The following is a 22,180-nucleotide window of genomic DNA, read 5'->3' on the forward strand; positions in this document are numbered from 1 at the left end:
GGCTCCAACACGAGAGATGTCAATTGAAACAAAGGAGAGGATTATCAAACTCTTGAAAGAGGATAAATCATAACGCAACGTTGCAAAAGATGTTGGTTGTTCAGTCAGCTGTGTCTAAAATCTGGACCAAATACAAACAACATGGGAAGGTTGTTAAAGGCAAACATACTGGTAGACCAAGGAAGACATCAAAGCGTCAAGACCGGAAACTTAAAGCAATATGTCTCCAAAGGAAGAAATGCACAACAAAACAGATGAGGAACGAATGGGTGGAAACTGGAGTCAACGTCTGTGACCGAACTGTAAGGAACCGCCTAAAGGAAATGGGATTTAAATGCAGAAAAGCTAAACGAAAGCCATCATTAACACCTGAACAGAAAAAAAACAAGGTTACAATGGGCTAAGGAAAAGCAATCGTGGACTGCGGATGACTGGATGAAAGTCATATTCAGTGATGAATCGCGAATCTGCATTGGGAAAGGTGATGATTCTGGAACTTTTGTTTGGTGCCGTTCCAATGAGATTTATAAAGATGACTGCCTGAAGAGAACATGCAAATTTCCACAGTCATTGATGATATGGGGCTGCATGTCAGGTAAAGGCACTGGGGAGATGGCTGTCATTACATCTTCAATAAATGCACAAGGTTATGTTGATATTTTGGACACTTTTCTTATCCCATCAATTGAAAGGATGTTTGGGGATGATGAAATCATTTTTCAAGATGATAATGGATCCTGCCATAGAGCAGAAACTGTGAAAACAATCCTTGAAAAAAGACACATAAGGTCAATGTCATGGCCTGCAAATAGTCCGAATCTCAATACCATAGAAAATCTTTGGAAATTGAAGAAAATGGTCCATGACAAGGCTCCAACCTGCAAAGCTGATCTGGCAACAGCTATCATAGAAAGTTGGAGGCAGATTGATGAAGAGTCCTGTGTGACACTCATTAAGTCCATGCCTCAGAGACTGCAAGCTGTTTTCAAAGCCAGAGGTGGTGCAACAAAATAGTAGTGTTTTTTTTCTTGTTTGTTTTTCATGATTCCATAATTTTTTCCTCAGAATTGAGTGATTCTATAATTTTTCCCCTATGCTTGGTTAAAAAAGTAACAAACACTGACTACAACATTTCTTCTTCTTGATTTCTTTTAATGTTTCTTAACCCCTCTGTGACCTTAGACGTACTATCCCGTCGAGGTGCCCTGGGCTTATCTGACCCTGGACGGGATAGTACGTCATAGCCGATCGGCCGCGCTCACGGGGGGAGTGCGGCCGATCGCGGCCGGGTGTCAGCTGCTTATCGCAGCTGACATCCGGCACTATGTGCCAGGAGCGGTCACGGACCGCCCCCGGCACATTAACCCCTGGCACACCGCGATCAAAGATGATCGCGATGTGCCGGCGGTGCAGGGAAGCACCGCGCAGGGAGGGGGCTCCCTGCGGGCTTCCCTGAGCCCCCCGCAGCAACGCGATGTGATCGCGTTGCTGCGAGGGTCTCCTCACCTCCCTCCCTGCTCGAGCCCCGGATCCAAGATGGCCGCGGATCCGGGTCCTGCAGGGAGGGAGGTGGCTTCACAGAGCCTGCTTAGAGCAGGCACTGTGAAGGCTGCAGCGCTGCATGTCAGATCAGTGATCTGACAGAGTGCTGTGCAAACTGTCAGATCACTGATCTGTGATGTCCCCCCCTGGGTCAAAGTAAAAAAGTAAAAAAAAAATTTTCCAAATGTGTAAAAAAAATTAAAAAAAATATTCCAAAATAATGAAAAAAAAAAAAAATATTATTCCCATAAATACATTTCTTCATCTAAATAAAAAAAAAACCAATAAAAGTACACATATTTAGTATCGCCGCGTCCGTAACGACCCGACCTATAAAACTGTCCCACTAGTTAACCCCTTCAGTAAACACCGTAAGAAAAAAAAAAAAAAAACGAGGCAAAAAACAACGCTTTATTATCATACCGCCGAACAAAAAGTGGAATAACACGCGATCAAAAGGACAGATATAAATAACCATGGTACCGCTGAAAGCGTCATATTGTCCCGCAAAAAAAGAGCCGCCATACAGCATCATCAGCAAAAAAATAAAAAAGTTATAGTCCTGAGAATAAAGCGATGCAAAAATAATTATTTTTTCTGTAAAATAGTTTTTATCGTATAAAAGCACCAAACCATAAAAAAATGATATAAATGAGGTGTCGCTGTAATCGTACTGACCCGAAGAATAAAACTGATTTATCAATTTTACCAAACGCGGAACGGTATAAACGCCTCCCCCAATAGAAATTCATGAATAGCTGGCTTTTGGTCATTCTTCCTCACAAAAATCGGAATAAAAAGCGATAAAAAAATGTCACGTGCCCAAAAATGTTTTCAATAAAAACGTCAACTCGTCCCGCAAAAAACAAGACCTCACATGACTCTGTGGACCAAAATATGGAAAAATTATAGCTCTCAAAATGTGGTATTGCAAAAAATATTTTTTGCAATAAAAAGGGTCTTTCAGTGTGTGACGGCCGCCAATCATAAAAATCCGCTAAAAAACTCGCTATAAAAGTAAATCAAACCCCCCTTCATCACCCCCTTAGTTAGGGAAAAATAAAAAAAAATGTATTTATTTCCATTTTCCCATTAGGGCTAGGGTTAGGGCTAGGGTTAGGGCTAGGGTTAGGGTTAGGGCTAGGGTTAGGGCTAGGGTTAGGGCTAGGGTTAGGGCTAGGGTTAGGGTTAGGGTTAGGGCTAGGGTTAGGGCTAGGGTTAGGGCTAGGGTTAGGGTTAGGGCTAGGGTTAGGGCTAGGGTTAGGGTTAGGGTTGGGGCTACAGTTAGGGTTGGGGCTAAAGTTAGGGTTAGGGTTTAGATTACATTTACAGTTGGGAATAGGGTTGGGATTAGGGTTAGGGGTGTGTCAGGGTTAGAGGTGTGGTTAGGGTTACCGTTGGAATTAGGGTTAGGGGTGTGTTTAGATTAGGGTTTCAGTTATAATTGGGGGGTTTCCACTGTTTCGGCACATCAGGGGCTCTCCAAACACGACATGGCGTCCGATCTCAATTCCAGCCAATTCTGCGTTGATAAAGTAAAACAGTGTTCCTTCCCTTCCGAGCTCTCCTGTGTGCCCAAACAGGGGTTTACCCCAACATATGGGGTATCAGCGTACTCAGGACAAATTGGACAACAACTTTTGTGGACCAATTTCTCCTGTTACCCTTGGGAAAATACAAAACTGGGGGCTAAAAAATAATTTTTGTGGGAAAACAAAAAGATTTTTTATTTTCACGGCTCTGCGTTATAAACTGTAGTGAAACACTTGGGGGTTCAAAGTTCTCACAACACATCTAGATAAGTTCATTGAGGGGTCTAGTTTCCAATATGGGGTCACTTGTGGGGGGTTTCTACTGTTTAGGTACATTAGGGGCTCTGCAAACGCAATGTGACGCCTGCAGACCAATCCATCTAAGTCTGCATTCCAAATGATGCTCCTTCCCTTCCGAGCCTTCCCATGCGCCCAAACGGTGGTTCCCCCCCACATATCGGGTATCAGCGTACTCAGGACAAATTGGACAACAACATTTAGGGTCCAATTTCTCCTGCTAACCTTGGAAAAATACAAAACTGGGGGCTAAAATATAATTTTTGTGGAAAAAAAAATATTTTTTATTTGCATGGCTCTGCGTTATAAACTGTAGTGAAATACTTGGGGGTTCAAAGCTCTCACAACACATCAAGATGAGTTCCTTAGGGGGTCTACTTTCCAAAATGGTGTCACTTGTGGGAGGTTTCTACTGTTTAGGTACATTAGGGGCTCTGCAAACGCAATGTGACGCCTGCAGACCATTCCATCTAAGTCTGCATTCCAAATGGCGCTCCTTCCCTTCCGAACCCTCCCATGCGCCCAAACGGTGGTTCCCCCCACATATGGGGTATCAGCGTACTCAGGACAAATTGGACAACAACTTTTGGGGTCCAATTTCTCCTGTTACCCTAGGGAAAATACAAAACTGGGGGCTAAAAAATAATTTTTGTGGGAAAAAAATTTTGTTTTATTTTTATGGCTCTGCATTATAAACTTCTGTGAAGCCCTTGGTGGGTCAAAGTGCTCACCACACATCCAGATAAGTTCCTTAGGGGGTCTACTTTCCAAAATGGTGTCACTTGTGGGGGGTTTCAATGTTTAGGCACATCAGTGGCTCTCCAAACGCAACATGGCGTCCCATCTCAATTTCTGTCAATTTTGCATTGAAAAGTCAAACTGCGCTCCTACCCTTCCGAGCTCTCCCATGCGCCCAAACAGTGGTTTACTGCCACATATGGGGTATCAGCGTACTCAGGACAAATTGGACAACAACTTTTGAGGTCCAATTTCTTCTCTTACCCTTGGAAAAATAAAAAATTGGGGGCAAAAATATAATTTTTGTGAAAAAATATGATTTTTTATTTTTACGGTTCTGCATTATAAACTTCTGTGAAGCACTTGGTGGGTCAAAGTGCTCACCACACATCCAGATAAGTTCCTTAGGGGGTCTACTTTCCAAAATGGTGTCACTTGTGGGGGGTTTCAATGTTTAGGCACATCAGTGGCTCTCCAAACGCAACATGGCGTCCCATCTCAATTCCTGTCAATTTTGCATTGAAAAGTCAAATAGCGCTCCTTCCCTTCCGAGCTCTCCCATGCGCCCAAACAGTGGTTTACTGCCACATATGGGGTATCAGCGTACTCAGGACAAATTGGACAACAACTTTTTGGGTCCAATTTCTCCTGTTACCCTTGGTAAAATAAAACAAATTGGAGCTGAAGTAAATTTTTTGTGTAAAAAAGTTAAATGTTCATTTTTATTTAAACATTCCAAAAATTCCTATTAAACACCTGAAGGGTTAATAAACTTCTTGAATGTGGTTTTGAGCACCTTGAGGGGTGCAGTTTTTAGAATGGTGTCACACTTGGGCATTTTCTATCATATAGACCCCTCAAAATGACTTCAAATGAGACGTGGTCCCTAAAATAAAATGGTGTTGTAAAAATGAGAAATTGCTGGTCAACTTTTAACCCTTATAACTCCCTAACAACAAAAAAAATTGGTTCCAAAATTATGCTGATGTAAAGGAGACATGTGGGAAATGTTACTTATTAAGTATTTTGTGTGACATATCTCTGTGATTTAATTGCATAAAAATTCAAAGTTTGAAAATTGCGAAATTTTCAAAATTTTCGCCAAATTTCCGTTTTTTTCACAAATAAACGCAGGTACTATCAAAGAAATTTTACCACTATCATGAAGTACAATATGTCACGAGAAAACAATGTCAGAATCACCAGGATCCGTTGAAGCGTTTCGGAGTTATAACCTCATAAAGGGACAGTGGTCAGAATTGTAAAAATTGGCCTGGTCATTAACGTGCAAACCACCCTTGGGGGTAAAGGGGTTAAAGCCAGAAAGTTGCCATTTGAAATGACTTTAGTTTTGTGCCATGTCTGTGATCTGCTTTTTTAATACAAAATTAAACAACTGAATGAACATCCTCCAAGGCCGGTGATTCCATAATTTTTGCCAGGGGTAGTAGTATATGCTCTATATGGACACAAGTATTGGATACCTACCCATATCTCCTGCAGGAGCTTTCTCGCCTCCCATTTTACATCCATAGACATTAATATGGGGTTGGCCCCTTTGCAGGTATAACAACTTCCGCTTTTATGGGAAGGATTTCTACATGATTTTGGAGGTGTCTTTGAGAATTTTTGCCCATTCATCCAGAAGAGCATTTGTGAAGTCAGATACTGATTTTGGAGGAGAGGCTGCGCTCACAATCTCCATTCTAGTTGTTCCCAAAGGCTTTGGATTGTGTTGAGGTCAGGGCTCTGCGTGACAGGGTCATGTTCTTCCACACTAAACTCACCCAACCATCTCTTTAAGGACCTTGTGCACTGGGGACAATCCTGTGAAAAAGACTCTTCCCCAAACTTGTTCCACAAAGGTGGAAGCTAAATTTGTCCAAAACGTCTCATGTGGAAGCATTAATATTTCCGTAGTCAGTGACCCCTCTCTGTAATGTTAGGGGGTCTCCTCTCCGTGGCTGAGTTGCTGCGGTTCCTTCCACTTCTCAATAATATCACTCACAGGTGATGGGGAAATATTTAGGAGGTAAGTAATGTCATGACTTGTTACACCGGTAACTCCTATTACAGGACCCGTGCTGGTATCGGAGAGCGGTTTAGAATGTCGTGAAGGACTGAATGAAAAACCAGAAATTGATGATTGAGAGAAGTGTCTCAATAGTTTGTCCATGTAGTGTACATTTTAGAGGCTATTTCAGGAATGATTTGATAATGATGATAATTTGGTTCAGTGTTCACACTACATTAATACTTTGCATGGCCTTGATTTATTTAGTGGAAGCAAAGGAATTGGGCCCCGTGCTCCTAGAACTTTATCATGCATGTAGTCAGAATCTGTCACATTTTTCTTTTTTCTCCTTTCCAGCTCTAGGTTATCGGGAGAGTTTAGGACATATTGATTTCTACCCAAATGGAGGAACGGATCAGCCTGGTTGTCCTAAAACCATATTATCAGGTAAATCTATTTGCTGTCTCCAAATACCTAAAATACAAGAATGAAAGAGGTTGCCTTCTACTTGGACAACTTCTTCTCAATCTCTGTTTTCCCTTTGTAAAATAATAACAACTATACTCACCTCTGGTGGCGGCGCCGTTCCAGCAATGTAGGCAGCAGCTCTCACTTCCTTCTGATGTATGTGATTCATCCATACCAGAGGAGAGTGAAGCCAGCGCTGATTGGCCGCAAGAATCACGTGACCTAACAATGCAAGATCCTCTGGAGAGCTAGTGCCGACACTGCTGGAACGGCACCAGCTTCGGAGGCAAGTATAGGACTTATCTTACAAGCGATTGAGTAGGGGCTGTCCGAGCAATGGTCAACCACGTTAAAATGACCCCCCATCACATTGTGTTTAGGTACATTCTTTATATGTTTATATTGAGCAGAACAGATTTTCTGCATAGACTTTGGGCAGATTAATTCCACAGTTAGCTTTATTTTTAACAGATCAGTTTAAGCAATGGAAGCTCTTTATGCTTTAGAGAACAAAGATTTTTTTAAAGGGACTCTGTCACCTGAATTTGGAGGGGACAATCTTCAGCCATAGGGGCGGGGTTTTCGGGTGTTTGATTCACACTTTTCTTACCCGCTGGCTGCATGCTGGCCGCAATATTGGATTGAAGTTCATTCTCTGTCCTCCATAGTACACACCTGCGCAAGGCAAGATTACCCTACTTTCATCCGTGTGCTTCTTCCAATAAAAAGTGTACTTTTTATGTACTAATTTGTAATTTATATAACTTTGCACAATATACAGCACTTATATGTTATACTCAGTCTCTGATGTCTCTTTGTGCAGGTTCTGAATATTTCAAGTGTGACCACCAGCGGTCTGTGTTTCTGTACATGTCATCCTTGATCGAGTCTTGCAGTGTTGTGACGTTTCCCTGCGAAAATTACAAAAATTATAGAATTGGAAAATGTGTGGATTGCCAGGAGTTTGGAGCACTCGGCTGCCCAGTCTTAGGTAAAGTGCATTTTAATCCTAATATTTACATTGGATATGACTGAGAATTTTATTGCAGATGTCTTATTTTGTAAAAAAAATTATATATATATATATATATATATATATATATATATATATACTAGATTGTGGCCCGATTCTAACGCATCGGGTATTCTAGGATATGCATGTCCCCGTAGTATATGGACAATGATGATTCCAGAATTCGCGGCAGACTGTGCCCGTCGCTGATTGGTTGCCATGGCAACCATTATGACATCTACGTCGATACTGTGCCCATTGCCGAGACGCGGGATGTCTACGTCCTTTATGACATCATCGTCGCTGTGCCCGTCTCTGATTGGTCGAGGCTGCCAGGCCTCGACCAATCAGAGATGCGGGATTTCTACGTCGATGCTGTGCCCGTCACTGATTGGTCGAGGCCTGGCGGCCTCGACCAATCAGAGAGGCGGGATTTCCAGGACAGACAGACAGACAGAAAGACAGACAGACAGACAGAAAGACAGACAGACGGTAAAACCCTTAGACAATTATATATATACTAGATTGTGGCCCGATTCTAACGCATCGGGTATTCTAGAATATGCATGTCCCCGTAGTATATGGACAATGATGATTACAGAATTCGTGGCAGACTGTGCCCGTCGCTGATTGGTCGAGGCAACCTTTATAACATCATCGTCGCCATGGCAACCATTATGACATCTAGGTCGATACTGTGCCCGTCGCTGAATCAGAAACGTGGGATTTCTACGTCCTTTATGACATCATCGTCGCTGTGCCCGTTGCTGATTGGTCAAGGCCTGGCGGCCTCGACCAATCAGAGACGTGGGATTTCCAGGACAGACAGACAGAAAGACAGACAGACAGACAGATGGAAAAACTCTTAGGCAATTATATATATAGACTAGATTGTGGCCCGATTCTAACGCATCGGGTATTCTAGAATATGCATGTCCCCGTAGTACATGGACAATGATGATTCCAGAATTCGCGGCAGACTTTGCCCGTCGCTGATTGATCGAGGCAACCTTTATGACATCATTGTCGCCATGGCAACCATTATGACATCATCGACGCGGGATGTCTACGTCCTTTATGACATCATCGTCGCTGTGCTCGTCGCGGCGGCCTCGACCAATCAGAGAGGTGGGATTTCCAGGACAGACAGACAGACAGACAGAAAGACAGACAGACGGAAAAACCCTTAGGCAATTATATATATGATATATATATATATATATATATATATATATATATTATTCATATACAGCTCTGGCAAAAATTAACCACCACATCAAAACCCTGTCATGGGCAGCCCAATCTCCAGACCTGAACCCCATTGAAAACCTCTGGAATGTAATGAAGAGGATGATGCATAGTCACAAGCCACCAAACAAAGAAGAACTGCTTACATTTTTGTGCCAGAAGCAGGTTGACAGACTGGTGGAAAGCATGCCAAGACGCATGAATGCTGTGATTAAAGATCATGGTTATTCCACAAAAAATTGATTTCTGAACTCTTCCTGAGTTAAAACATTAGTATCGTTGTTTCTAAATGATTATGAACTTGTTTTCTTTGCAATATTTGAGGACTGAAAGCACTGTTTTTTTTTGTTTTTTTTCATTTTGGCCATTTTTCATTGTCAGAAAAAATACAAAATTTATTGCTTTGAAATTCGGAGACATGTTGTCATAATTTTATAGAATAAAAGAACAATTTACATTTTACTCAAAAATATACCTATAAAGAGAAAAATAAGACAAACTGAACATTTTGCAGTGGTCTCTTAATTTTTGCCAGAGCTGTATGTATATATATATATATATATATATATATATATACAGTATGTGTATATATATAGGTGTATATATATATATATATATATATATATATATATACACAGCATATACAGTACAGACACACCTTCTCATTTAAAGATTTTTCTGTATTTTCATGACTGACAATTGTACATTCACACTGCTGGCATCAAAACTATGAATTAACACATGTGGAATCATATACTTAACAAAAAAATGTGAAACAACTGAAATTATGTCTTATATTCTAGGTTCTTCAAAGTAGCCACCTTTTGCTTTGATGACTGCTTTGCACACTCTTGGCATTCTCTTGATGAGCTTCAAGAGGTAGTCACCGGAAATGGTTTTCAGTTCACAGGTGTGCCCTGTCAGGTTTAATAAATGGGATTTCTTGCCTTATAAATGGGGTTGGGGCCACCGGTTGTGTTGTGCAGAAGTCTGGTGGATACACAGCTGATAGTCCTACTGAATAAACTGTTAGAATTTGTATTATGGCAAGAAAAAAGCAGCTAAGTAAATAAAAACGAGTGGCCATCATTACTTTAAGAAATGAAGGTCAGTCAGTCTGAAAAATTGGGAAAACTTTGAAAGTGTCCCCAAGTGCAGTGGCAAAAACCATCAAGCGCTACAAAGAAACTGGCTCACATGAGGACCGCCCCAGGAAAGGAAGACCAAGAGTCACCTCTGCTTCTGAGGATAAGTTTATCCGAGTCACCAGCCTCAGAAATCGCAGGTTAACAGCAGCTCAGATTAGAGACCAGGTCAATGCCACACAGAGTTCTAGCAGCAGACACATCTCTACAACAACTGCTAAGAGACTTTGTGCAGCAGGCCTTCATGGTAAAATAGCTGCTAGGAAACCACTGCTAAGGACAGGCAACAAGCAGAAGAGACTTGTTTGGGCTAAAGAACACAAGGAATGGACATTAGACCAGTGGAAATCTGTGCTTTGGTCTGATGAGTCCAAATTTGAGATCTTTGGTTCCAACCACCGTGTCTTTGTGCGATGCAGAAAAGGTGAACGAATGGACTCTACATGCCTGGTTCCCACCATGAAGCATGGAGGAGGAGGTGTGATGGTGTGGGGGTGCTTTGCTGGTGACACTGTTGGGGATTTATTCAAAATTGAAGGCATACTGAACCAGCATGGCTACCACAGCATCTTGCAGCGGCATGCTATTCCATCCGGTTTGCGTTAAGTTGGACCATCATTTATTTTTCCTCCAGGCTGTGTAAGGGCTATTTGACCAGGAAGGAGAATGATGGGGTGATACGCCAGATGATCTGGCCTCCACAGTCACCAGACCTGAACCCAGTCGAGATGGTTTGGGGTGAGCTGGACCGCAGAGTGAAGGCAAAAGGGCCAACAAGTGCTAAGCATCTCTGGGAACTCCTTCAAGATTGTTGGAAGACCATTCCCGGTGACTACCTCTTGAAGCTCATCAAGAAAATGCCAAGACTGTGCAAAGCAGTCATCAAAGCAAAAGCTGGCTACTTTGAAGAACCGAGAATATAAGACATAATTTCAGTTGTTTCACACTTTTTTGTTAAGCATATAATTCTACATGTGTTAATTCATAGTTTTGATGCCTTCAGTGTGAATGAACAATTTTCAAAGTCATGAAAATACAGAAAAATCTTTAAATGAGAAGGTGTGTCCAAACTTTTGGATTGTACTATATATATATATATATATATGTATATATATATATATATATGTAAAAGCAATCTGTTAATAAGGTCAGCTAACAAAACTGCATGTATAGGTATGCGGGTCTTGGAAGTGTAAATCCATTGACACCTTTATGTCTTCTATTTGTTGCTGTATTCCTGAGTAATTAAAATTTTAATTCATATGCAAATTAGGCATTAAGTGCTCTAGGCATGGAGGAGCACCTAACAAGTCTCTGCCTCAGGAGGTTCTTTCCTCCTCCAGCACCAGTAACCTTTAGCTTGATTAATAGCTCACTGTCTGATTTCCTTCTCTGGAACCTCACATGGAAGGACATTGGTTTCTGAAGTGCTCTGTCTTGCCCAGAATACTCAATGATTAATTTGCATATGAATTAAAATTTTAATTATTTGGGAATGCAGCAACAGATAAGGGATATAAAAGTGTTGATGGATTTACACTTCAAAGACCTGCATGCCCAAATATGCCACAGATTCCCTTTAAACAATAACTTATTGACTTTCCTCAGCCTCCACTAGAAGGAGAATATGAGCTCCCTGCATGACGCCATATCATTAAATTCAGCATATAACAGTTTGCAAAAGCTCTTAATCTCCTCCTAGTGGTGGCTTTAGGCAGCTGGCATGTTTCCTTTATCAGAAAATGTTGGGTGTGCCAATGTAAATGTAGAAACAATCAGCGTGACAATTTGTGGCACGACAATTTATCATCCGGAAATTGCCAAATGTGTACAGTTATTTGAAAAATGAGCAGCAGAGACTTTTAGACCTATTGGGTTTCTTTTTCACAGACATTTTTTTTTACATTTTTATTTTTTGCTTGTAAAAAAAAACGGCAACATTTCAAGTGCTTCGCGATTCTTTAGCTCATTAGATTTGTAGCATCTCTTTTTACTGATATTTGCCTAGTCTTACAGAGAAGCACAATGGCGCCATGTATGCTTATAACAAGCAAAGCTCATTTTTCTGTATTAGGGCAAGTGCAGATGAGCATGTTATCAGTCCAAGTGCGATCCGACAAAACACTGGATCGCACCAGGACCAATGTTATGCTATGGGGCAGCACACGTCAGATTTTTTCCTCGAACCAAGGAAAATTGCTGCATGCTTGAGTTTGATCCAGTTATCGGATCACACTCGGCCGTGCAAGTCAATGAGTTCATAGAAAACATCAGACTGCACTTGGATGACATCTAAGTGCAGTATGATTTCCATGGACTGACACAATGGAGAAGATGGAGACATTTTTTTTCTCCATCTTCTCCTCATTTGAGAGAATTGGATCGCACTCTGATCGGAGTGTGATTTGCGTAATCAGCCCGATTCTCTTGGATGACAGAATACATGGTCGTCTGCACCTTCCCTTAGATTAACATTTTTGTGCTTCCCTTTATACAGCCATAGAGTTTAAGAGGTTATTGGTTCTGTAAAAATGTTTACAAAATGTTCATTATGGGCTTATGGGTCATGTATATATGTTATACAAACACTAAGTAATCATTTAATACATGAATTCTGTTATTACTACATCCAATAAAATGTGATCAAAGTGTGTGAGCCCATCTGCCAGCGGCAAAGCTGCCTCATTTAGATGGGTTCCTATTCTACCGAATCCCCTCTCTCTGTGCCTTGACCTCAAATGAGCTGGGGAAGCACAGTATCCGGCTACACTTTGCTCAAACTGAAGACTGCCTTGAACAGATGGAGATGGGTGGATAAGGGTGCACACACCCTGAATGCACAATGTTAAAATATAGCAATTAATTAGCACATCCTGAGGTATCGAATGACTACACAGGGGCTGTCATACAAATTTATATATGAGAACACTATGCAATAGCCCTCTGCAAACATTATATACATAATACCACTATTGCATCACACTTAAAAACTTGAGGTTCTTTGTGCGCATTCTGATCCAAGTGTGTGAGTCAGTATGTCAGAGACAGGGCAAATCTTTTCATATTGGACTCCATATGGGTCAATAAGTTAGACTGGGCATCATCTGGTGGTGAATATTTTTTTTTTTTACCATTCTGTCCATTTTGTAAAAAAAAAAAAAAATTCTGGCAAACCAAAAAAAATAACTAATTGCTTAATGCATTACTCGACTATCTCTGCCCTCTAGCCGTGCCCAGTACTGACTACGGTCAGTCTTTGGGCTCTTTTCCATTTGCGAGAAACACGTCCGTGTCTCGCATGTGAAAACCAAGCTCTGGCGCCGGCACTCCAGAGCGGAGCGTGCGGCCGCATAACAACACATGGAGCCGCACGCTCCGCTCCCAAGTGCTGGCACCAGAGCTTGGTTTTCACATGCGAGACACGGACGTGTTTCTCGCAAATGGAAAAGAGCCCTTATAATGGAATCAAGCCAGAGAATAGGAGTAATTGTAGTAGAGTAAGAACGTTACAGTCACATAGCACCCTATATACTGACATGTGTTGATTACTTTAGATAAGTGACACCCAGCTTTACTGTTTTTGACATTACTTTGACTAATGGAAAAATACAACATTGATCTGTGTCACTAGTTAGTGATTCGTGGATTATCTAGGATTCAAATTCAATGGCTTAGCCAAATTTTACCCCAAATTTTTATTTGCACCAAATACATTTTCCATGGATTGAATGTTCCTTATTATGCTCTGGGGCCTTAATAAATATAAGATGTAAAAAACAAAAAACCCTAATCCTCACCACTTACCTCTCCCTCGCTGACAGCATTTCCAGCCTCTTCACCACAGGATAGTATTCTCGCTCAATCGCTGCGCGTTGTAAGATTGCAGTGACATCACATCCTTGTGACCTTACGACAAGCAGTGACCCTGAGTTCTGGTCGAGGTTCAAAGTCCTGGCCTATAGTGAAGGGGCGGAAGATGTGGCGCATGAAGGTGGAATGAAGAGGACCAGAAGAGAACCAGAAGAGGACCAGAAGAGGACCAGAATTTGCTGGCCCTATACGAATCAGCAAAATGCCAGCTGGGCATTAAACCATGAATTTCAGGAGATTGGACTCTAACCCATTCTTCTGCGGATTGTTCCACTCATCTCTAGTACTAGTAAATAAATTCAGTGATTTTTATCGCAGTCGGATATTTAAATAGAGGCAAGTCTTTTCACCATGACCACTTAGACCACTATGCAGATCTCAGAGATGGTACCTAAACCCCAATAAAGCAACCTTGTTGGTCAAGAGAGGCAGTCCTCTGTTCCAAGTCCTCATCTTTTACCCAGAGTATGGAGTAGCTGTAAAGCTCATCTCTTTCCCCTTGGGATAAGGAAATCTCTGTGCATTAGATACATTTATAGAAGAGTTGTGTAATGCTTCATTTCTCCTGCGGTGGCACTGCAGGTAAATTTAACACTTTCTATAGGGTTACCACAGAGACGATCACTGATCGATGAGGATCCTAGCAGCAACCCAACCTATGGTCACTTTCTTTTTGTGAACCATTTGTAATGAAAATGGTTTGCAGAGAAGTTGGACGATCCCCTCTAACACTAATATTTTCTTTTCTGGATCCGCTTTATTTTTGTTGTGCGGTTGGTGATTATACGATGCACTTGATGTAGATTGTGATCCAATGTGCAGCTAATGGCTTTGCTCTTGCATTTGTTTCAGGTTTTTATGCTGATAAGTGGAGAGATTATCTGGTGGCGAAGAATCCTCCAGTGACGAAAGCTTTTTTTGATACGGCTTCGATGAAACCATTTTGCAGTGAGTGAAATTGAATTTTGCATAAAATAAAAGCTGTCAGACTGAGATAATAGTGGCTTGGGGAAGTCGGCGACATTTGCTTGGAACGCTAATTGCTTTAGACTGAACAATGTGAGCCGTGAATAATGATGAGAAGAAGGGCTGCTCAGGGTACTGGTCTTGTCTCTCGTTTTGGCCTAATTCTTTGTTGTAGCAGAGTTGGGGCTGATCCACGCTCTTCAGACATGGATTTCTTTTCACCATGGGACCTATTTAAATAATGTTGTGTGGTCAAAGCCCAGAGCCGCTTTTGTTCTCTTGGTTTGCACTGATCTTTCATCTTTTCCATGCTGCAGGGGTGTACAAAACCGAATTATGCCCGCCACTCGAGGGACTGACTGAGCCCGCATGTCTCGTACAACAAAGCGAACAAGTGAACAACTTGACCTTGATTTTGTGAAAATGTAGTAAACATACAAATATAATTACAGAAAGCGAGAAAAGAGGCTTGCAGAAATAAGCCGCCTGTAAGACGCTAATGCGGGGGCACTAATCATTCAAAGAATGGATAACAAGTAGTGATGAGCGAATATACTCGTTACTCGAGATTTCTCGAGCATGCTCGGGGGTCCTCCAAGTATTTTTTAGTGCTCGGAGATTTAGTTTTTCTTGCCACAGCTGAATGATTTACATCTGTTAGCCAGCATAAGTACATGTGGGGGTTGCCTGGTTGTTAGGGAATACCCACATATACTTATGCTGGCTAACAGATGTAAATCATTCAGCTGTGGCAAGAAAAACTAAATCTCCGAGCACTAAAAAATACTCGGAGGACACCCGAGCATGCTCGGGAAATCTCGAGTAACGAGTATATTCGCTCATCACTAATAATAAGTCAGCACAAGAAGTAGTATTCTGTTCTACAGGAAGGATTTCTACAGCAGAAATGTACAAGACGGTGAACACGTACAAGGCATTTATATTCCATGTGAAATGGACAGTGTGGCATAGGGTGGCATCTAGGAGAAAAAGTGTATTTATATTAGGGAATAGTAAAAGGGTTATTCACAAAAATGTAAAGTTATTCACCATTCATAATAAAGGAAATAACTTGCTGATCACTTGCGGTTTGGTCCCGAGTTGATCTGAAACTTGGGAACCAGATTATCCTGTTCCCCATTTTGAATGGATCAGTGGTGCGAATACTCTCCCTCCACTATAGTGCACTCTCATAAATCCTGATATTTCCGGTACTGGAAAAATCAGTACCAAAGATATCCGTGGATGTGTGGCATGCATGTGACAAAAGTGTGTCGCCCATGTGCCGCATCAGTATCACATGTACCTGCTCCTGGGAATCATACTCCCATCACCCGCCACCTGCTCTCACTGTTATCAGTTGAATACAACTCTCAACATTGTCCCCTGCATGTGCTGATCACTGCGCAAGCAGAGGACAATGATGTGAGCTGTCCTCAGCATTGGGGAACAGCTCAAACAGTACTGCTGATTCCCAGGTGCCGGTATGTGTCACACGGATGTCATCCATGTGTCATCAGTGTGCACGTGTGCAGGACGTTTTGCAGTCCGTGCTGCTGTTAATAATTGGACATATCAGCGTGGTTTGCCCACGGAAACACGGTCCGTGGAATTACACTGACATGTGCGCAGACTCATTCACTTGAATCTGTCTACGTGTGTAAGTGTCTCCAGTACATGTGAAAACTGTCACCAGGCATACCAGAAACACTGACATGTGAAAGAGGCCTTATTCATTGTCTATGGAACTACTGGAAATAGTGTAGCGCTGTGCTCATAATTCTCCATTATGGAGAGAGAAAAGGTTTTGCATGCTCCCATTCGCTTCATTAACGGGGTTGACCAGGCTTGGGGCTAAAGTCTGCAATCACTCTGTGCGACTGCAGATTTACAGATTTGTACAGGGTGTGAACTGCCAGTATTCTCCGGAGTGGGCGGCACAAGTATGCAATTTACATTCTTCCAGCCACATTTCTACTAGAAGTGTCTGGCCTCACTCAATTAAATTGTATTAAACGAGGCTGGGTACGTCTAGTCAGCATGTGACCACATGTATGTGCAGCGCCCCAGAGACCTGGTCTTTGCAGTATGGCGCTCTGCCGCTAAGGGGAGCAGCGGTATGTCCGATGGCACTAAGGAGTTCTCCTGACCAGGTATCACCAGAACACATTACACTTCACACTCCGGCCACTAGGGGGAGAAAAAGGCTTTATTTATTGGGCCACTCCTCACACTGGTAAAACTAGGGGCTGGGGAGGAAGTTAGTCAGAAGCTGACTGGGTTGGAACCAGGCAACATCCCGTGGCAGGGGGTGTTGCAGGGAGAAGACACAGGGGGGTTCCTGTCAGGCGTGGGAACCTGGCAGGTGCCTAGCGAACAGAACAGAACGTAACGGAACCACGCCTGCACACCCTGCGGCGGTATCCAGGAGAGAGACATGAAGGGAAGGATATTGTGGAACAGTGTTAACGAGATCAGCACAAAGGAGAGCCAGTAAGAGTTGTGCCGAGAGAGAAAGGCAACATCTTACTGAGGCGCGTAGTCGGTGGCCGGATCAACGTAGGAGTAACTGACTTCAGGCCTTACTTCAAATTCCGCTGGACAGTTAATCATAGGTTGGCTGTCTACCTTCTACACCTACAAAGACATAGGGGGCAACATTGGGAGAGGGGCGTCTCTAGGGTCCCGGAAGACCTCCAAGCCTTCCCGTCATATGGGTGGCGTCCTAGCCTTAACATATCTGGGGGACGTTAGAAACTAGTAACATCTGGAACCAAAGAACGAGAGAGAGAAAGAAAGCTGTAGAGAATGAACGAATGAGAACAGCAGTTGTGAGGACTATTCCGAATGCTCAGCAGGATAGGACTACAACACACAGGCGCTATTGGTAGGCAACGATTTCCATCTGTGAAGGAAACTCTGGATGTGCCCATCGGACCGGCCGGTCTCTGAAAGCCCTGTTAAAAGTACTCTGGATAGAGGATCCTGAAGCCTTCAGTAAAGAGGTAAAGAGACTGCAACCTTGTGTCCTCGTTATTGCCTGCACCTCACACCATTACCACCTACCTTACTGGGAAGCCCTGGGGACATACTTCACCTGTGGGAAGGAATACCATCCAGCTGCCATTCCATCACCCCAGTGGACCCCATAGCAGCGTCGGTCACCCTGACCGAACACCACAACTTGGCGTCACGAACCCCTGACAGACTGTACCATCACCTTTATTGGATGCCCCTTAGCAGGGTCACGGACCGGGCCTAGCCACTGTGACAGCCTCAGCACCGAACCAGAGAGGCCCGGTACCAAGAACTCGTGGCCCTGTGTCTGGGGGCGCTCCAACTTGGTGTCACGAACAGGATCGTACTTAAGCCTGAGAAGCAGGTCATGTGTGCCTTGGAACTGTGATTGAAACATGTTGGACTGTGATTTATTGCAAAGACTGTGAATTGCTATTGACGCATGATTCCCGCCAAAACCGCCGCCATTGCCGCGCCACGAGGGGCACAGGAGAAGAAGGAGGGCGTGTCATGGGAGGAGATCGAGAAAACGGCGCGAACAGCAGGACCCGCCCACTCCGACTACGGCTGCAGGAGGACAAGCTCAGGAATGGAGGAGCTCAAACCCCAGAAGATGACGGAGCCTCGTGCGTGTGTTGCTGCAGGCACAGGAGCGGAGCTGATGACCAGCGGGTACCTGAACAATGACGAAGTGACCCGGGAGCACCGCAGCCCAGTGGAGCCGAACCAGGGCTTGTCGTCATGGGGGAACCCGGATCCCCTGGGGTTGCCGGAGGAGGCTCCGGACCACCCGACTCCAGACGAGGGGTCGGCGACGGCGAGGAAATGGAAGTCGGAGCTGTGCTGGAAGGCCGCCCAGGGGGAGCCGTGGTCAGGGCCGCAGCGGACTCCATCGTCCTCATCAGCGGAGCCGACCGACATTGGTGGAACCACATCAGACGCAGGTACCAACAGCGCCCCTGCCCCACCGACTGTTCCGGCTCCGGTGACCGCTCCCCAGCCCATTGATGACTGGTGTCCCGCTACTGAGATCGTGGTGGCGGCTCTTTACACCATGAAGGGGATTCTACCCCCACTACCGACGCCTCTGGGTATACCGATCGACATCAGCCCCAGGGGAGTGGTCTTTGAGTGGAATGCTCCCCGGTTTCAGCCAGACGGGTCCCGACAGGAGGGCTCCTACGTCATCAGACTCACCTGGGATCAGTATAGGCGAAGCCTGACCTCACAATGGGAAGATCGGGAGCGAATGGAACAGACTGTCCGATCCAAGGAACGAGTGCCCCTCGTCAATTGTTGCCCTGAGAGTTTGATAAAACAGGGGATTGTGCTGGCCTTCCACCGGGGGAGGGGTTGTGGCTTCATATTAGAGCTAGGGCTGCTGACCGAGGTCTATGTGACTAGCTGCAATGTGGAACCCCAGTCCCGCAGTGTACTTCCACTCCGAAACTTGTACAGAGGGGACCATGTGACTTACACCCGCCACTGGAGTGAGCGAGGGTGGTATGCTAAGAGAGTCAAACGCTGTGCGCTAGTGGTCGCACCATCTACGATCACGACTGAAACTGGTGGCGGGACTCCACTGACCCCTGACCCCACAGGACCCAGCACTACCACCTTGGCGCGTGGTGTCCTGCTTGCGGAGTCTGCCACCGGCATCACCGCTCGTACCCAGACCGCTGCCGATCCGATGGAGACGGTGCTGGACTGCGACACAGGGCCAGACCTTCCCCGGTCGGGACGTGGTCACCACCGGCTGATGTCGGGTCACATATTACAGCACTAAACCTCAAAAACCCGAATATGTAAATAGTTAACTGTTTCCTGCTTTTTGCTGCTGTTTTAAACCCATCCAGGGTTATTTCTTAAAGGGATCCCTTTGTTTACCCGGGATCCCTATTGTTTTCCATTGTTTTTCTACTGTTACACCACGTTAATCATTGTTTTAAAGACTGCCAGATCATGGACCGTGAATGATTCAGAACTGCTTTGTAAATAGTTTGCACCTTCTTAAAGGTGCTCCCTACTGGTTTTATAAGCCAAAGAAGACTTTGCGAAGACATGATGCAGAAGGACTTGCTTGCTGAAAGAGAATCTGCACCAGATACTTGGGTCCCTCTTAAAGGGAATGTTTGATGATTATTTTGATAAAGGTTGAAACGTTAATAATGTTGAAGAATTTAGATAGTTTAATAATGTTAATAAAGAGTGAGGACAGGAAAGCTTGAAGTAAACCCGTAGGGGTTAGAGAGAGAGTCCTCCTGAGAGATGTAGAAAGATGGTCGGTACAATGACAGTAGGCCTAGCCAAGGAGCTAGGCGGTCCTGCATTGGGGAAGTTGGAACAGAAAGAAAAGTTGAGTTATGTAGCATTCTGTGGTAGACCTTTAGTGGGTTCAGCGAATACGCCCTTGAAGGAAGAGTTAGTTTATTGTTCAAAAATTTGCACTTAGTAGAATACCCGGCTGGGTACTGAAAGTTATTTATACTCTAAATGTTATTTAAAAATATTTAATCTTGTTATTGTTTGTAAAGTTTAAGCGTCCTCACCTCCCATAAAGGGAAGCACCTTTTCTATTTACTTGTTCTTAGCATTCAAAAATTTTGTATGCCTTTCACTGCATCATATTGTTGTTCTTCTTCCCAGTCCAGGAGTACTGGATTTAACCGGGGGGGAGTGCAGCGCCCCAGAGACCTGGTCATTGCAGTATGGCGCTCTGCCGCTAAGGGGAGCAGCGGTACGTCCGATGGCACTAAGGAGTTCTCCTGACCAGGTATCACCAGAACACATTACACTTCACACTCCGGCCACTAGGGGGAGAAAAAGGCTTTATTTATTGGGCCACTCCTCACACTGGTAAAACTAGGGGCTGGGGAGGAAGTTAGTCAGAAGCTGACTGGGTTGGAACCAGGCAAGATCCCGTGGCAGGGGGTGTTGCAGGGAGAAGACACAGGGGGGTTCCTGTCAGGCGTGGGAACCTGGCAGGTGCCTAGCGAACAGAACAGAACGTAACGGAACCGCGCCTGCACACCCTGCGGCGGTATCCAGGAGAGAGACACGAAGGGAAGGATATTGTGGGACAGTGTAAACGAGATCAGCACAAAGGAGAGCCAGTAAGAGTCATGCCAAGAGAGAAAGGCAACATCTTACTGAGGCGCATAGTCGGTGGCCGGATCACCGTAGGAGTAACTGACTTCAAGCCTTACTTCAAATTCCGCTGGACAATTAATCATAGGTTGGCTGTCTACCTTCTACACCTACGAAGACATAGGGGGCAGCATTGGGAGAGGGGCGTCTCTAGGGTCCCGGAAGACCTCCAAGCCTTCCCGTCATACGGGTGGCGTCCTAGCCTTAACATATCTGGGGGACGTTAGAAACTAGAAACATCTGGAACCAAAGAACGAGAGAGAGAAAGAAAGCTGTAGAGAACGAACGAACGAGAACAGCAGTTGTGAGGACTATTCCGAATGCTCAGCAGGATAGGACTACAACACACAGGCGCTATTGGTAGGCAACGATTTCCATCTGTGAAGGAAACTCTGGATGTGCCCATCGGACTGGCCGGTCTCTGAAAGCCCTGTTAAACGTACTCTGGATAGAGAATCCTGAAGCCTTCAGTAAAGAGGTAAAGAGACTGCAACCTTGTGTCCTCGTTATTGCCTGCACCTCACACCATTAGCATCTACCTTACTGGGAAGCCCTGGGGACATACTTCACCTGTGGGAAGGTATACCATCCAGCTGCCATTCCATCACCCCAGTGGACCCCATAGCAGCGTCGGTCACCCTGACCGAACACCACAACTTGGCGTCACGAACCCCTGACAGACTGTACCATCACCTTTATTGGATGCCCCTTAGCAGGGTCACGGACCGGGCCTAGCCACTGTGACAACCTCAGCACCGAACCAGAGAGGCCCGGTACCGAGAACTCGTGGCCCTGTGTCTGGGGGCGCTCCATATGCAAATAGCATATTTGTAATGAAGTGCCCACCCACTCCCTGCGCCGGCACCAGAGAATCCTTGCAGCGCACGCACTGCGTGTTGGGGGGGAATCACAACTCTGAAGTCAGATAGTGACTGCGGACTTAAACCCCAATCCTGGACAACACCTTTAGAGATGGGATTCTGGAGAGGCCAGCTTCTGTGTTTGAGTGCTGATCTCAGGAAGTCCCAGAGGTCAGGCTCAGAACCAAAGTGGGGTAACTTAACGTTTTTGGAATTACCCTTTGAATCAACATGATTGCTTCACAGCTGTCCATGGTTTGTGTTTGGTAGTCTAAGGCTCCTTTCACACTAGCGTCGTACTCGGCCCGTCGCAGTGCATCGGG

General features: G+C 44.4%; 1 protein-coding gene across 1 annotated transcript in view; it reads left to right on the forward strand.

Annotated features, from left to right (window-relative positions):
* LIPI (lipase I) overlaps nt 1-22,180 on the forward strand; it is a 104,955-nt gene that overhangs the window by 63,069 nt on the left and 19,706 nt on the right. Inside the window, exons 5-7 of the mRNA XM_069760910.1 lie at nt 6,481-6,570; nt 7,415-7,582; nt 14,719-14,814. Of these exons, the coding sequence (XP_069617011.1) occupies nt 6,481-6,570; nt 7,415-7,582; nt 14,719-14,814 (354 nt within the window). The remainder of the gene's footprint in view (nt 1-6,480; nt 6,571-7,414; nt 7,583-14,718; nt 14,815-22,180) is intronic.

The sequence above is a fragment of the Ranitomeya imitator genome, chromosome 3 (assembly GCF_032444005.1).
Source record: "Ranitomeya imitator isolate aRanImi1 chromosome 3, aRanImi1.pri, whole genome shotgun sequence".
Classification (NCBI taxonomy): Eukaryota; Metazoa; Chordata; class Amphibia; order Anura; family Dendrobatidae; genus Ranitomeya; species Ranitomeya imitator.